General features: G+C 31.6%; 2 protein-coding genes across 2 annotated transcripts; both read right to left on the bottom strand.

Moving 5' to 3' along the window:
• Positions 1–915: 915 nt before the first annotated feature.
• LOC116848163 lies at positions 916–8,928 on the bottom strand. The gene is made up of 16 exons (XM_032823977.1): positions 8,913–8,928; positions 8,492–8,765; positions 8,185–8,311; positions 7,660–7,814; positions 7,375–7,548; positions 6,845–7,149; positions 5,927–6,215; positions 5,700–5,826; positions 5,188–5,357; positions 4,899–5,090; positions 4,339–4,646; positions 2,701–2,983; positions 2,432–2,558; positions 1,960–2,129; positions 1,685–1,858; positions 916–1,424 (listed from the first exon to the last, which is right to left on the bottom strand). The coding sequence occupies exons 2-16, from the start codon at positions 8,644–8,646 to the stop codon at positions 1,115–1,117; spliced, it is 3,066 nt and encodes a 1,021-aa protein (XP_032679868.1). The 5' UTR covers positions 8,647–8,765; positions 8,913–8,928; the 3' UTR covers positions 916–1,114.
• Positions 8,929–13,046: 4,118 nt separating this feature from the next.
• On the bottom strand, positions 13,047–15,751 carry LOC116848139 (NF-kappa-B-repressing factor-like). Its single transcript, XM_032823924.1, has 3 exons — positions 15,562–15,751; positions 15,296–15,469; positions 13,047–14,948 (listed from the first exon to the last, which is right to left on the bottom strand). The coding sequence occupies exons 1-3, from the start codon at positions 15,690–15,692 to the stop codon at positions 14,627–14,629; spliced, it is 627 nt and encodes a 208-aa protein (XP_032679815.1). The 5' UTR covers positions 15,693–15,751; the 3' UTR covers positions 13,047–14,626.
• Between the last annotated feature and the right edge of the window lie 130 nt (positions 15,752–15,881).

The raw sequence follows: 15,881 nt of genomic DNA, 5'->3' as shown, positions 1-15,881 counted from the left end.
TACGCATACATATTATATGTACACGTTTCATTCTGTAGTTCTGTTACTCATTTATATTGACGTTATGTGTGTATGTGTTATTACGATACATACACATTGATCATGTTAACGTATTAAGTTAATCAATAAATCAAAGCGATTATGTAAGGGACGTACGTCCTTTTAGCCTTGTCACTTCAAACCAATGGAATATACGCGACGCATGTGTTTACATATATATCTATATAACCATATATATAAAAGATAAAAAAAAAGAAAAAGAACTTACTGACCACCTTAATTATCGAAATATAACAATGTGATAATCTACTAAAATCACGCACCGTCGTATCTATATATGTTACTTTTCGACTTCTAATTGTTCTACTGCCAAAGCATTCTTATTATACGGCAAACTGCGACACGTATGTACACTATAAGTAATTCCCCTGGCTTCTTCGAGTTTTGTACTTTCATTCACTGAATATGATATTCCTGATGATCATTAAGCAAAAAAAGAAAACAGAAATTTAATGTTTCATCAGTTTTAATTGGCAAACTTTGAGAAATTACACCATGTGAGAGGATTTCAATGTTAAACGCGTGTGCGATGAAAATTAACATACGTCGCATATTATTCGACGAACGCGAATCACGAATCTGTAGCCTTCGTCCTTATACTTCTTGCAAACATTACTTTTTACTATATCTCGCCTCTTTATTAATTTGTACTATTTTACTGGCTATTTCATAGAATATTCTCTAATCTGTATAGCGTTTCCTTTCCATTTGGCACAGATACTTTCGTGTCTTTTAGAGACAGGAATTGAGTGAATCTTGCTACTTCAGATCGTGCTAGAAGGAGTATCAATTAGAATATTGCGATATTACTTCAAACAGCTTGTTTTTGAATCGTTTAAACAATAAAATATTATAAAAGATGTGAAGAACCTATTTATTTATCCAAATAGTTTATACTGTTATAGCATGTATTTTAAATTTTACGGAACATACAATTTATATATAGAACTTATAGGTAATAGGTAATGTATAAGTACACATTTGTACACAGAACTTATAAGTATATTGATAAAATTAATTTCCTTTCATTGTCCCTTCATTTGGTTTTATCAATTTATATTTCTCCGTAGTTCCACCAAAACTCGTTGATTGGCTCTATCGATTTGTATTTTTTAGTAGTTCCATCAAGATCCTTCACTTCCTCGTCTAAGCTGGTTGAATCTACCTCGTATTTCTCAATACTTCCATCAACATTCTCCACTTTATCATGTAAGTTGGTTGGTTCTATTAACTCGTATTTCTCGGTAGTTCCACCCAAACTCTTCAGTTCCTCGACTAAGCTCAGGATATTAAACCCGCGTGAGATTATCAATTTTTGTTGATTTGGTCGATTGCGGGATTCAAGACCCATTGAATAAGCGACTCTGAAATAAATTTAAAAAATATCATCATTAAGCATGCAAAACTTTTTTATTATATCTCATTTCATCATTGTTATTTAAAACACAATTCAATAATAAAGAAATTATCATAAATAATCTTATTTTATAATTTGTTATATAATATAGTAACCTAATATATAATATATAAATATAATGTGTATGTATAGAAAAAGAGGAAGGAAAGGGAAGGGGGAGGGAAAATCTGGAGCATGTTAATATTTTCAAGAATAAATAATACGTACTCATGGATTATTAGTCTTTCATCGTTGGTAAAATCCGTAGAAAATATTATATTGTATTGCACATTTTCCACTAGGAACTTCTCAAAAGCGATCTTACATTTGGCTTTCAGTTCACACATACTAGAGGAATTTGATGTTAGACCCAAATTCTCTCGACTAAGCTGTTGATTAAGCCTAAAAAGACGATAAGGATTTTCTGTTGTTGTGTCTCTAATAGCTTATATAAGAACAAATGTTGTCTAAAAATTAGTTGCAAAAAATCGTTAAATACTAACGTCACAGGTTCCTTCATGCTCTGCAGGGATTCTCTAATTATATCACCGCTCTGACCAATTAATTTCATCAACTTCTTTCCAATCTTATCCTCACGAATATTATTTTGAGACATCGTTTCTTCTAACGTCGTTAAAGTTACATTCGTCTGTGCATCTGTATTTTGCTTTATCTAAGTTTCAACAAATATGAATGAATAAAAATGTTGTACTTTATATTTATTTATTATATTATTCTATATATAATGAGAAAACTAAATTGATTTTAAGAACCAATTTTCTCTAATGAAGCTGGCTTCAGCAATACTTTATTACGACAACTCTGAAGCACTAAAGCAAAATATTTCACAAAATATTTTTTTCTTATTTTATACATATTTATGTCTACATTTTTAGACAACTTCTCATCTGTCTAGATATTAAACTTTTTTTTTTAGACATCTACTTAAGCAAATTTATTTTTCTTGCCTTTTACCTTTATAGTATAACAATACTTTCGTAGTTCGTTTAATGCAAGTGCAAAAGCTGTTTTTTTAGCGCCTTTACGACTACGATCAGAGCCACATGCTACTTGATTTGAATTGATATATATAGTGCAATCGCTGAAATAAAAAAAAAAAGATAAAATAAAATAATAAGAAATAACATCATGCCCATTATATATTAAATACATAAATTATGTATTTTATAAGTTACATATGTAACAATTTTCTTTATCCTATGTTACAAAAGTGTTGCACATACCGTGGGTTGTAAAACCTTGTAAACCTTGTAAATCTCCAATTAAGATTTTTATTAGATATGCCAAATGAATGCTTCAGTATAGTTTCTGGTTCATCACCTGGTTTTTCCACCAGAATAATATTTCTGTATAAAAGATCTTTTTTGTCCTTAGATAAAGACTCCATAATACTGGTACTAGGATTATTTTCTGTTTTAGTGTTCTCAACCTCAGATTTAAATTTCTTGTTGTTTTGGTTGTCTGATATATGTTCTTCTATGATAGTAGATTTTTTTATAATACACTCTATATAGGAAAAATTAATAGTTGAAATATCTATTATATGTACCAAATCATAGTTATAATAAGATTTTAAAAATAAAACTTTTCCTATTTAATAAATAGTTTCCCAATTTAATAAATAAATAAATATATTCTGTGTAACAGAAAAAAAAATAAAAATAAATAGTATAACTTACAATGTGTGTGTTAGGGATTGTGATGATAAAGCGTCGAAGAACGGAAGCAAAAACGTTTTTGTTTGAAGCTAGTTTTTCGAGAACAGTTCGGTAAGCGATGCACTTTTGACCGATTTTTATATATACCCTCTCCTCTTTACTCATCACCCCATGTGCAGATCAGTGATGGATTTTCTTCTCAGACGAGAGTGTGTGCGCATCGAGACAGTTCATTGGATGAAACGTCGTCGCTTATGGATGCACACACAACTCCAGCCTGAGAAAAAAAAACCAGAAACCTTACTTTTGAAAAATATTGCATACGATATTTCAATGAAAAGTTATAATATACATAACATGAATTATAGCTTCATTGCTTGCATATGAGGCGACGAGGCAAGGAGAACGGGAGGCAAAGACGTTTCAGAATCGACTAAAAGAAAATGCATCGCTTGCCGAGTTTTGCAGAGAACAAAACTCCAGAAACAATAACCAAGTGACGAAAAACAAGCGTCAATGTTTTGTCCTTCTAGACAATCGCTGGTCTCCTATATAGTTCGGAAATCCGTTGTTATTATCGTCGATGCGATTTAAACTGCTAATATTTTTTTGTATATCAGTCAAAATGTTTAAGGAAGTATCAAGTATACCGTTCGTGTAGTCAATTTTCATTGCTTTGTCCTCGATCTTTTCCTGACAATCACCACTGGCATAATTAAAAATAGTAAGTTCGCATCGATCGTGAAAATTATGTGTTGCGTGTACATATGAAATTTGGTCGTTTGAACTGAATACATGTTATTCGATTGAGAAAAAGGGAAAAGATCAATACCAGGTGTCCTCGTAATCGCCGGTGTAACTACGCATAAAAACACTTTTACTGCTAACGAAATATCCGACATGTTTCATTGATGTACCATCGAATCAAGGACAGGCTCAACTACGTCCGAGTATGTCGATATATTCGGCGGGAAGAAATTGACTCTTCAATTCGTGTGTTACGTAATTAGTGTTATGTAACGCTCGGCTACGAGGAAACGTTAACTGTCAACTCTAAACAATCGACAACTGTTCGAACGAAGATAGGTCGCTCTCACTACCGAAAGGTTTCATATTTAAGAGCTTCAAGTTGTTCTCACGCAGCAATGTAAATTTGAAAAAGCGACTTTCGTTCAAAATTGTTGAGATTAGTTTTTCACGTACTTTGATCCAGTTCCTCGACTAAGTTGGTCAGTTCTATCGATTCATATTTCTCGGTGGTCCACTCAAAATCCTTCATTTCTGCATCCAAGCTAGTTGATTCTGTCAAATCGTATTTCTCAGTAGTTCCGTCAACACTATCCAGTTTATCGTCTAAGTGAGTTGGTTTTATCAACTCGTATTTCTCGTTAGTTCTACCACTCTTCAGTTCTTCGAATAAGTTCCGGAGATTGACCTTATGTGAGATCACCAATTTCGCTTTATCTGAGGGGCCACAGCTGCAAGATTTAAGACCCATTGAACGCGCGACTCTGAAATAAATAAAAAACCGCATTAAGCACATAAAACTTTTTTCAATATATCTCATTTAATCATTGTTATTTAAGACATAATTCAACTTAATAATGAATTATTACTTCTTAGAAATAATCTATATCATATGTATTATATAATACAGTGTATTATATAATAATATTTGTGGGTGTGTATATGCACACACATATACATATTCAGAAACAGAGAATTTAGAAGATATTGATAGTTTAAGGATAAGTGATACACACTTATGTATCATTGCTTTTTCATCATTGGTAAAATCTGTAGAAAATACTATATTGTTTTGTATATCTTCCCTTAGGAACTTCTCAAAAATAATCTTGCATTTGGCTTTCAGTTCCTGGTTCATTTCCATATTGGAACATGATTTCAGACCTAAACCTTGTCGGCCGAAATATTGTGCATGAAAGATGTTGTTCCTAAAAAGACAACGATATTTGTTGTTGTATTTCTAAGTTTGTTTAAAAGCAAGTTTGCTTAAAAATTAATTAAACGGAAATATCGTTGAATACTAACGTCACAGGTTCCATGATGCCTTGCTGAGATTTTCCAAGACCACCACCGCTCCAACCCATTAACTTTAGCAACTTTTTTCCAATGTTGTCGTCAGAGATAGTATCCTCAGACTTCATCTTTTCTATCATTGTTAAAGTTACGTTCATCTCTACATCTGAATTCTGCTTCATCTGAATTTTAACAGATATAAATAAAGTGTTGTGCAGTATTGTTCTTATTATTATTATCATATTTGTACAATAAAAAAAAGTTAATTCTAAGAACTTTTTTCTTTAAACATGCTACCTTCCGCAATGCGCAACGATCGCAACGATTCTGAAGTTAAAGCAGATGATTCTGCAGAATATTGTTTTTTCTTCATTCTATGTATATTCTATGTATATTTATTTAAATTTTCATTTCCTTTTATATATATTCTATGTATATTTATCTAAATTTTTATAGTTTCCCATTTGTCCAAATACTATCTCTTTGCATATCTACATGAGTAAGTGTACTATTCTATCTCTTACCTTGATAGTATAGTAATATTTTCGTAATTCGTCTAATGCAAGTGCAAAAACTGCTTTTTTACCGTATTTCCGATTGCAATCAGAGATACATGCTACTTGCTTTGAATTGATACAAATAGTGTAATCGCTAAAATAAAATACAATATGTACATTACAATTTATATATTTTATAAGTTACATATGTAATAATTTTTTTATTCATTGTGTTACAAAAATGTTGCACATACCTTGAGTTACAAAATTTTGTACGTTTACATTTACAATCTTTTCTAGATATGCCAACTGAATTCATCAATATAGTTTCTGGTACATCACCTGGTTTTTCCACCAGAATGATATCTCCGTATGGATTTTTTTCCTTCTTACATGAAGATTCCATAATATTAGATTCCATAATACTAGGCCTTTTATAATTATTTAATGTTTCAGTAGTGTCTTCAATTTCAGATTTTAATTTTTTGTTGGTTTTCTTTGATGTAGCTTTTTTTGTGATAATAGATGTTTGAGTAACACATCCTATATAGATAAAATAATAGTTAAAAACCTAAATTATTATATAAATGCTAAATCATTGTTACAATACATAATTGTAAAAAATAAATAGATCTTTTCTAAGTTTAATAAATACAAATAATACATTGTATAACAAAAAAGTAGAAAAAAATTTAAAAATTGTACACTGAGAGAAAACTGTTTAGTATTTACAACTATAATCATATAGAGAAATAATTACTATAAATTATGGTTAACCATTTTTTAGTCAATTGTACTATAATTTTAGGGATAATAATCTTATATGCAGGTTACTACTACTATCTTCCTATTAGAACAACTAAAAAATATAGTTGGTGTCAAATTAGGCCTCAACTATATTTTTTGGTTGTTCCAACACAAAGATAGTAGTAGTAATCTGCATATAAGATTATTATCACTAAAATTATAGTACAATTGACTAAAAAATGGTTAACCATAATTTATAGTAATTATTTCTCTATATGATTATAGTTGTAAATACCAAATATTTTTCTCCCAGTGTACAAATCATAAAGTTAAAAATCGTGACGATCAAAACTGTTCCTATACAGAAATACAGATTTGAACAAACGACTTTCGTCTGAAATTGTTGATAGCAATTTTTTACGTACGTGTCTCCTCGACTAAGCTAGTTGCTTCTATCGACTCGTATTTCTCGATGCTGTCTTCAAAATCCTTCGCTTTTTCATCTAAGTTGGCTGATTCTATCAACTCGTATTTCTCAATAGTTCTATCAACAATGTTTAGTTCATTGTCTAAGTCAGTTGGTTGTATCAACTCGTATGTCTCGGTAGTTCCAGCTAAACTTTTCAGTTTCTCGAGTAAACTTTGGACATTGACTTTGTGAAATATCACTAATTTCGTTGGATATGAGGAGTCATCAATATAGCATTTAAGACCCATTAAACACGCGATGCTGAAATAAATAAAAAAACCGCATGAAACACGTAAAACTTTTTCAATATATCTTAATCATTGTTATTTAAAACATAATTCAATTTAATAAGGAATTATTATTTCTCAGAAATAATCTATATTATATAGTTATATTATATAATATAGTAATATATGTACGTGTATACACGTATATACATATATAGAGACAGAGAACATTGATAGTTTAAGAATAAGTGATACACACTGAAGGAGCGTTTGTTTTTCTTTGTTAGTAAAATCCGTAGAAAATACTATATCGTGTTGCATATCTCCCATTAATAACTTCTTAAAAATAATCTTGCATTTAGCTTTCAGTTCACACATATCAGAGGAACTTAATTTCAGATCCAAACCCTCTCGATTGAGCTGTTGTTTAAGCCTAAAAAGACAATAAGAAATAAGGATTTTTTACTGCAGTATTTCTAATAGTTTGTTTAAGAGCAAGCATTGCTTAAAAATTATTTGAAAGGAAATGTCTTTGTCTACTAACATCACAAGTTCCATGTTGCCCTGCTGAGAACTTCTAAGACTCTCACGGGGCCAACCTAGTAACTTCATTAATTTTTGACTGTTATCGGTATGGACCTTATTCTGGGATTTGGTCTTCTCTATCGTCGTTAAGGTTGCATTTGGATTTTGCTTTATCTGAATTTTAATAGATATAAATGAAAATAATAAAATGAAAATAACAAAATGTTGTTTTCTTCTTATTATATTATCATATTGTACAATAAAAAGAAAGTTCTTCTTATTATATTATCATATCTTCTTATTATATTATCATATTGTACAATAAAAAGAAAGTTGATTCTAAGAACCATTTTCTCAAAATATACTATGTATAATAGCAATATATAATCACAACAATTCTAAAGCTAAAACATATTATTTTGCAGAATATTGTTTTCCTTTTATTTCTACATATGTTTATCTAAAATGTTATGGTTCTTCATCTATCCAAATACTATCTTTTTTTACATATTTACTCAAGCAAATATACTTTTCTGTTTTTTACCTTAACAGTATGGTAATATTTTCGTAATCTGTCTAATGCAAGTGCAGAAGCTGCTTCTTTTGCAAATTCCTTCTTGCAACTAATGGCACATGCTACTTGTTCTGAATTGATGTAAATAGTGCAATTGCTAAAATAAAAAAAGTAAAAAAATAAAAGAATAAGATATACCATCATACATGTTACAAATTATATTTATATTATACATAATATTATATTATATTATATTTATATTATACGTATTACAAATTATACTTCACAAATTACATATATAACAATTTTCTTTATGTTACAAGAGTATTGCACATACCATGAGTTGTCAAGCTTTGTATATTTCCATTTAATATTTCTACCACATAAGCCAACTGAATGCTTTAGTATAGTTGCTGGTACATCTCCTGGTTTTTCCACCAGAATGATATCTCCGTATGGGAGATCTTTTTTTTCCTTAGATAGAGATTCCATAATACTGGTATTAGGCTCTTTATGATTATTTACTATTTTAGGCTCCTCAACTTCAGATTTTATGTTGCTTTTGTTTGATATCAGTTCTTCTGTGATAGAAGATTTTATATCAATACATCCTATTTAGGAAACATTAATAGTTGAAATATTAAAATTTTTATATAGATATCAAATCATAGTTATAACATGTGATTTTAAAAAATAAATAAAAATTTCCCAAATTAATAAATACAAAATATACAGAAAAAGAAAAAAAATAGTATTACTGAGTATTACTAATATTAAGTGTCGTAATGATCAAAACTTTGAAGAACGATAGTGAAAATATTTTTGTTGAAACTAACTTCTCTAGAACAAAATTCGCTAAACATTGCCGGCAAGACGCAATTTCCAGCCAAATGTGAAACATCCCCACTCCTCGCTTGTCACCCCATACGCAGGTCAGTGATAGGTTTTCTTCTTTGGCGGGAGACTGTGCGCATGCGTCAAGACTCTTCATTGGCTAAGATATCGCTTGCGCATGCGCATAGGGCTTTGGTAAAAAAACAAGCTTTAAAAAATACCGCGTACAATATTTCAATGAAAAACTATAACATACGTAACATGAACTATAACTTTTCATAAAAATATTATATAGGAGTATCACATCCATAGAAATATGCAATATTTTTCGAGAATAAAGCAAAGTCTGCAGCTGGCGCAGGCAATAGGTGCTTTCAGTAGTACATACAACTATTCATTGAGCTCTTACATTCGATTGGAGAGAAGGGGGGGGGGGCATAATATTCCTTTAATTCTAAAAATATATACTAATCAAATACAAAGGCTCACTAAACATTCAGTGAGCGGTTGTAGTATTGGATGTATCAAGCCTTAAGGAGATGCTGAAGTCGATGACGAACTTGAACAATGTCGATAATGCAGAGACGATCGTCACTAAAATAATCACGTTATCCGTTTCATTTTTCTAGTATATACTGAACTCATTAGGTTTGTTTTTCGTTCCTGCACTGGGATTGCACTAGAACTGAACTGAACTGGTGTAAGTTAGAACTGACGAGTGTAAGCGTGCAGTCAAACAATAAAGAACGCTTTAGTGCACAAGCAACATAGCGGACCACATTGCTTGTGTGCAAGTAAACATGTTGATTATAAATGTTTACTTATATTTACTGTAATACTTTCTTTTCAATAAGGAAACTTTTAAATAAAGAAATAATAAAAAAGTGTTATGTATGAGTATGCAGTTTATTTCAATCTATTTTATTACGATAAAGAACGCAGACAACAGTAAAAAATAATTAACAAATAAGTATTATATTAAGTTAAAAGTATAATTAACATTTGCATACAATCAGCAATATTTGTACGTTTGAATGTAAAAAATAAAATAAATAAATATACTTAAAACATTACTATTATAGGTAACCTTGGTAATATTTGGCATCTTTAATGCATTATATATAGACAAACACAACCTCATAAAAGTTTTATTATAAGATATATTCTAAAATTAAACATAATATTGCACTGAATGCAATCAAAATCAAATCGAATGTAATCAAAACAAAATTCTTGAAAAAATGGCAATTATTAAGTGATATATTAGAGATTATAATTATTATAAAAATACCATGTACAATCATAGACAGAACAATACTTGCAGTCGCAATACCTTGTCAAATTCTTCAGGAACTGCTTGCTTCAGAAAGCAGTCTGAAAGAAAGTAACAGTATATTAAAATGCAATAATAGTTAAGCAATAACATTATTAAATACATCAAATAATTAATTATATATTATTATCTTATAGAGTAATCGAGTTATTGAACTTAATATTAAGCTAATCCTTCAGATACGTTGGTAACAAGTTTTCTAAAACAATTATAAGTTTCTCAAATAAGTTTCAGTCCATTTACTGTCATTAATAGCTTGTATAGCAGCAGTATCTGCCATTTTTTGTACAGCATGTACAATTTCGGTGATTGCCAGCGCATTCATTTTAAATGCTTCTGCTTGGATTTTAACATATTCAACATGTATCTGAAACATTCCAATATAATTCATAAATGACTTATAATTCTTATTTTAAAAATCACATTCTACCTTTGATGAAAATAAAAGAGTAAGAAAAAATATCTAATGTCTAATAAATTTTTTCCTCTTTTGCTCTGAAGATCACCGAAACTCTATGCATTTTAGATAAAATGTTATTAGGAGTGTATCTGAGGTATCAAAAATATAGACAAATTTATAAAACTTCAGGAAACTTTTCCTTTGTTATCTATAATATACTTTAAAAAATGTTGTTATATAATATACTTTAAAAAATGTTGTTATATAATATACTTTAAAAAATGTTGTTTGCAAGTTATGGTAGAGCGACCCTAACTTTTGCCTACAATTGTACCTTAGATACATTTTTAAACATCACAGACAGCAATAGAAGATTTTGTTTTATGATCTCAGCATTGGTCTGTTTTTGAGCAATAAATTGAAAATTTTCTCTGAATGAACGCAATTGTTCAGACGATTTAACTCGATTATCTGTAATAATCAAAATGTCAAAAATATTTTTAAATATTACATACAGGACCCCTATTCTTGAAATTTTTGCATATACGTAATTTTTATTGCGTAGCTATTTTATAGTATAATTAAACCTGCGCAGTAAAACTTACGTATACACAACTATTTCAAGAATAGGGGCCCAGCTCTATTATAGAATCCCATTATTGTTTGTCTTACAAAAATGCGACATAACCTCATACCTACTTTGTTATTATTATTCGTGCACGTTACTCTTCTACTGTTTACATTTTTTGCACTTTTGCACACTTGCACTGCTCACACTGCTTGTACTGACTCCAGACCTAGGGCAGCCAGTGCAGTGAACTCGTGTACTGAGTTCTGCTGCACTGGAATAGAAAACAGCTTCGCTGACGTCAATTCGGAAATAGAAAACGCTTAAGTGCACACTTTTGGCACTAGTGCAGCCACAGGCACAGTGCAGGAACGAAAAACAAACCTAAGGCCTGTTCTTTGTAGTTGCACTGCTGAACTGGTGCAATATATTGAAGTGAAACAAATATACGTTTTCTCACTCTAACTTATTGCACTAGTTCAGTAGTGCAGCTACAAAGAACAGGCCTCTATAATCACGTTATCCGTTTCGTATTTCTAGTATACCGAACTCATTGGCTGCGTTCAGAAAACATAGGGCGCATTCAGTAGAAAAAGCGCTCAGTGAGCAATCAACGATTATTGGTTCTTGCTATTAGATCCCTAAATCTAGACCAATTACATTGACAAATTACTCAACTGTTGTGCAACTGTTGAGTCTACTGAATGCAGCCATAGCTAATCAGTGAGTGGTCAGTGATTATTGGTCCTTACTGTTAGTTCTCTAACTTTAGACAAATTATATTGACGAATTGCTCAACTGTTGTGCAACTGTTGAGTTCGCTGAACGTACCTATTGTCAGTATGGTCAGAAATCTAGCCCTGTAGTACCGGTAGTATTGAGAGGGGATGACGCACATATGCAAACATGCCCATGTACATGTGCGCTCTGAACTTATAGCATGTTCGACTGGCTCTGGATTAACCTACTCTGGGTTATTCAGCCTATGTTTATTGATCGAACAAGTATTTATAAGCTTTATAATTTGCTAGTAAAGACTTATGACGTCATTAATCGCTCTCGGAGCGATTAACCCAGGGCCAATCGAACACGCTGTTAGTTCGTTTGTCATCCCCTCTCAATACTACCGGTGCTACTGGGCGAGATTTCTGGCCACACTGACCGAACTTACATAAAAGTGTGTTGCTTTGTTTTATTATTCAACAGAAAACCTAACCATAAATATGTATAAATCTTTCTGTAAACTTTTTCGATATTCTTAAGCTTCCAAATGTAGATGCAAAAGTAGAGCAATGTTCTTCAAAATTTTTCTGTTTGGAACTTTCGATATGTACGAGCTACGGAACTTTTGGATTAGGCAAATATTACGCTATTGACAGCTTGAGATTTTACATTAAAAGTTTTTTGTTCGTTTTCGTCACATATCAAGCAATGTTTCTATTTATTTTTGCACGTACTTTCATTGCGTAAAAGCATTTGTAATTCTGTGTAACCAATACGACATAAATTTTGCAGAAAAATGTCAGTATTCAACTTCGGCATTCCCTTAAGAGCATACTTTCTCCACGTCGCACGGCTTATAGAATGGCGAAAAATAAAAACTTCTAAAAATGCAATACAATTTATGAGACATTTATATTTATTGTTAATGTTTGTTTCCAATAGTTTTCTACATCACACATGAAGTACTATTGATGCGTTTTTTAAAGTGGAATCTCCAATAAATTTAATCACTCTAGGCGGAAGCTTAGTCGCTCTATCTTTAAAAAAGTTTTTATTTTTCGTTCCTCTACAAACCTTATTGTACAACGTGCGAAAGCCACATTCCTGAAGCTTTAATAATTTATTGGCTGCACACAGCGCAACGAGACAAGGAGAACGATGGGAGACAAGGACACCTCAGAATCGACCAGAAAATACATCGCTTGTCAAGCTCTGCTCAAGAAAATGGGATCTGGGTCCTGATTCTCGAAAATATATTGTATATGATATTTAGAGAAAAGCTATAGTGTACGTAATATAAACTATAGCTTTTCATGAAATATCTTATATAATATATTTTCGAGGATCAAGACCCTGGTCGAATTTTTTTTCATTGAATCAACTCGTAAGCCTCCCAAAATGGCAGAACCAATCGCACTCATTATCTTGTGAGGTTGCAAAGCAACTCAATTACAAATTTTACATTTTTGAAAAACTATATAATTCTTAACACTTTTCTTTTACATATAATAAGTCATTGTTAAGTATGTACTAATTTTTATTACAGAATTTGTGATAAATACAAATATGCCATTTTGAGTGATAAATAGTTTGCTTCTATTTTATAGGGAGACTAATGGGCCTTCTACAATATTTGTTTGCCTTCCGCAAACAAATTGACTAACCACAGTCGAGATTGTTTTTGAAAATAATCGACTGTGATTGGCCAACTTGCTTGCGGCTTATGACTAATAGCTTATTGTAAAAAACCCATAATAGAAACAAGACTCCGGAAAATAAACAATAATCCAGTGACGAAGCGTCAACGTCTTATCTTTCGAGATGATCGCCGGTGTACTATATAGTTCGAGAGTCCGTTGTTATTATTATCGTCGACACGATTTAAATCGTTAACATTTCTTTATATTCAATTCAAAATATTTAACGCAGAAATGCTAGGTATACTATTCGTGTAGTCAACTTTTATTGCTTTGTCCTCGATCTTCTCCCGACGATCATCACTGGCAATAATTAAAAATAGTAAGTTCGCATTGACCGCGAAAATTATACGCGTTACATGTACATATGAAATTTGGTCCTTTGAGCTGGATACGTGTCATTCGATTGAGGAAAAGGGAGTCGTGCAAAGTCACAGTCACGATCGCCAGTGTAACTGTGCTTAGAAACACCTTTACTGCTAACGAAGTATCCGACGTGTTTCACTGTTGCACCATCAGATCAGACGTGATAGGCTCGACCGATATATTTGGCGAGAAGAAAATGGTGCCTTCTTCAATTCGCGTGTTAGCATTAGTGCTACGTAACGCTCGGTTTTAAGTGCGTTCGGGGAGCATTATTAGCACTACATAGCGCTATGTCATTATATTCTTGTTGTATAACTAAGAAGCGATAAAAATAAAAGAACTCGATAGCGTTGGTGGCGGTGACGTGCTTTCCGAACGCACCCTATGAGGAAACGTTAATTGTCCGTAGTAAACAATTGACAACTGTTCGAACGAAGACAGGTCACCCTCACTACCGATGGGTTTCAAATTTAAGACTTCCAAGCTGTTCCCACGCAGCAATGTAGTTTCGAACAAGCAACTTCCGTCTAAAATTATTGATAGCAGTTTTTTCACATACTTTTGTCCAGTTCCTCAACTGAGCTAGTTGGTTTTATCGACTCGTATCTCTCAGTGGTCTCTTCAAAATCCTTCATTTCCTCGTCTAAGTTGGTTGATTCTATCAACTCGTCTTTCTCTGTAGTTCCAACAATACTATCCAATTCATCATCATCTAAGTAAGTCGGTTCTATTAACTCATATTTCTCGGTAGTTCCACCCAGACTCTTCAGTTCCTCGACTAAGCTCCGGATATTGACCTTGCGTGAGATCACCAATTTCCGTTGATCTGAGGGGCCATGGCTGCGGGATTTAAGACCCATTGAACGCGCGACTCTGAAATAAATAAAACAAAACCACATTAAGCACGTAAAACTTTTTCAATATATTGTATCTTATTTATTGTTATTTAAAACATTAGGCACGTAAAACATTAAGCACGTAAAACTTTTTCAATATATTGTATCTTATTTATTGTTATTTAAAACATAATTCCATTTAAATAAGGAATTATTATTTTTCAGAAATAATCTATAATATCATATAGTTGTATTATATAATATAGTAATATATGTGGGTGTGTTTATACACACACACACACGCGCGCACATACACACACACACATATATATAGAAGCAGAAAATTTGGAGAATGTTAATAATTTAAACATAAGTGATACGCACTGATGGATCATTGCTCTTTCATCGTTGGTGAAATCTGTAGAAAATACTATATCGTTTTGCATATCTCCCATTAGGAACTCCTTAAAAGCAATCCTGCATTTGGCTTTCAGTTCATGCATATTGGAGGAACTTGATTTCAGACCCAAACCCTCTCGGCTGAGCTGTTGTTTAAGCCTAAAAAGGCGATAAGGATTTTTGCTATATTTCTAATAATTTGTTTAAAAGCAAGCATTGTTTAAAAATTAAAAGAAAATATGAATACTAACGTCACAGGTTCCATGATACCCTGCTGGGATTTTCCAAGACCACCACCGCTCCAACCCATTAACTTCATCAATTTCTTTCCAATATTGTCATCAGGTATATCATCCTGGGACTTGGTCTTTTCTATCGTCATTAAGTTGACGTTTGTCTGTGCATCTGAATTTTGCTTTATCTGAATTTTAACAAATATAAATGAGTAAGAGAGTTGTACTTTATGTATCTTCTTATTATACTATCATATTTATACAATAAAAACAAAGTTGATTCTAAGAATTATTTTCTTTAAATATACTACCTTTAAAAATGTATAATTGCAATAACT

The sequence above is a fragment of the Odontomachus brunneus genome, unplaced genomic scaffold, assembly GCF_010583005.1.
Source record: "Odontomachus brunneus isolate Ranch 3 - 2012 unplaced genomic scaffold, Obru_v1 Obru_scaffold_090, whole genome shotgun sequence".
In the NCBI taxonomy this organism is placed as follows: domain Eukaryota; kingdom Metazoa; phylum Arthropoda; class Insecta; order Hymenoptera; family Formicidae; genus Odontomachus; species Odontomachus brunneus.
The sequence above is the reverse complement of the archived record's forward strand: the minus strand, read 5'-3'. Positions and strand labels throughout refer to the sequence as shown.

What these genes read in the sequence shown, in the direction of transcription:
- LOC116848163 (XM_032823977.1), bottom strand. Translation starts at nt 8,646, where the DNA reads ATGGAATCTCTATCTAAGGAAAAAAAAGATCTCCCATACGGAGATATC. An exon ending in TAGCTTAGTCGAGGAGACAC is followed by an intron (nt 6,216 to 6,844) that starts GTACGTAAAAAA and finishes TTATCTATATAG; the next exon opens with GATGTGTTACTCAAACATCT. An exon ending in ACAAGGTTTTACAACCCACG is followed by an intron (nt 2,559 to 2,700) that starts GTATGTGCAACA and finishes TTTTTATTTCAG; the next exon opens with CGATTGCACTATATATATCA.
- LOC116848139 (XM_032823924.1), bottom strand. Translation starts at nt 15,692, where the DNA reads ATGACGATAGAAAAGACCAAGTCCCAGGATGATATACCTGATGACAAT. An exon ending in GGTATCATGGAACCTGTGAC is followed by an intron (nt 15,470 to 15,561) that starts GTTAGTATTCAT and finishes TCGCCTTTTTAG; the next exon opens with GCTTAAACAACAGCTCAGCC. An exon ending in GAAAGAGCAATGATCCATCA is followed by an intron (nt 14,949 to 15,295) that starts GTGCGTATCACT and finishes TATTTATTTCAG; the next exon opens with AGTCGCGCGTTCAATGGGTC.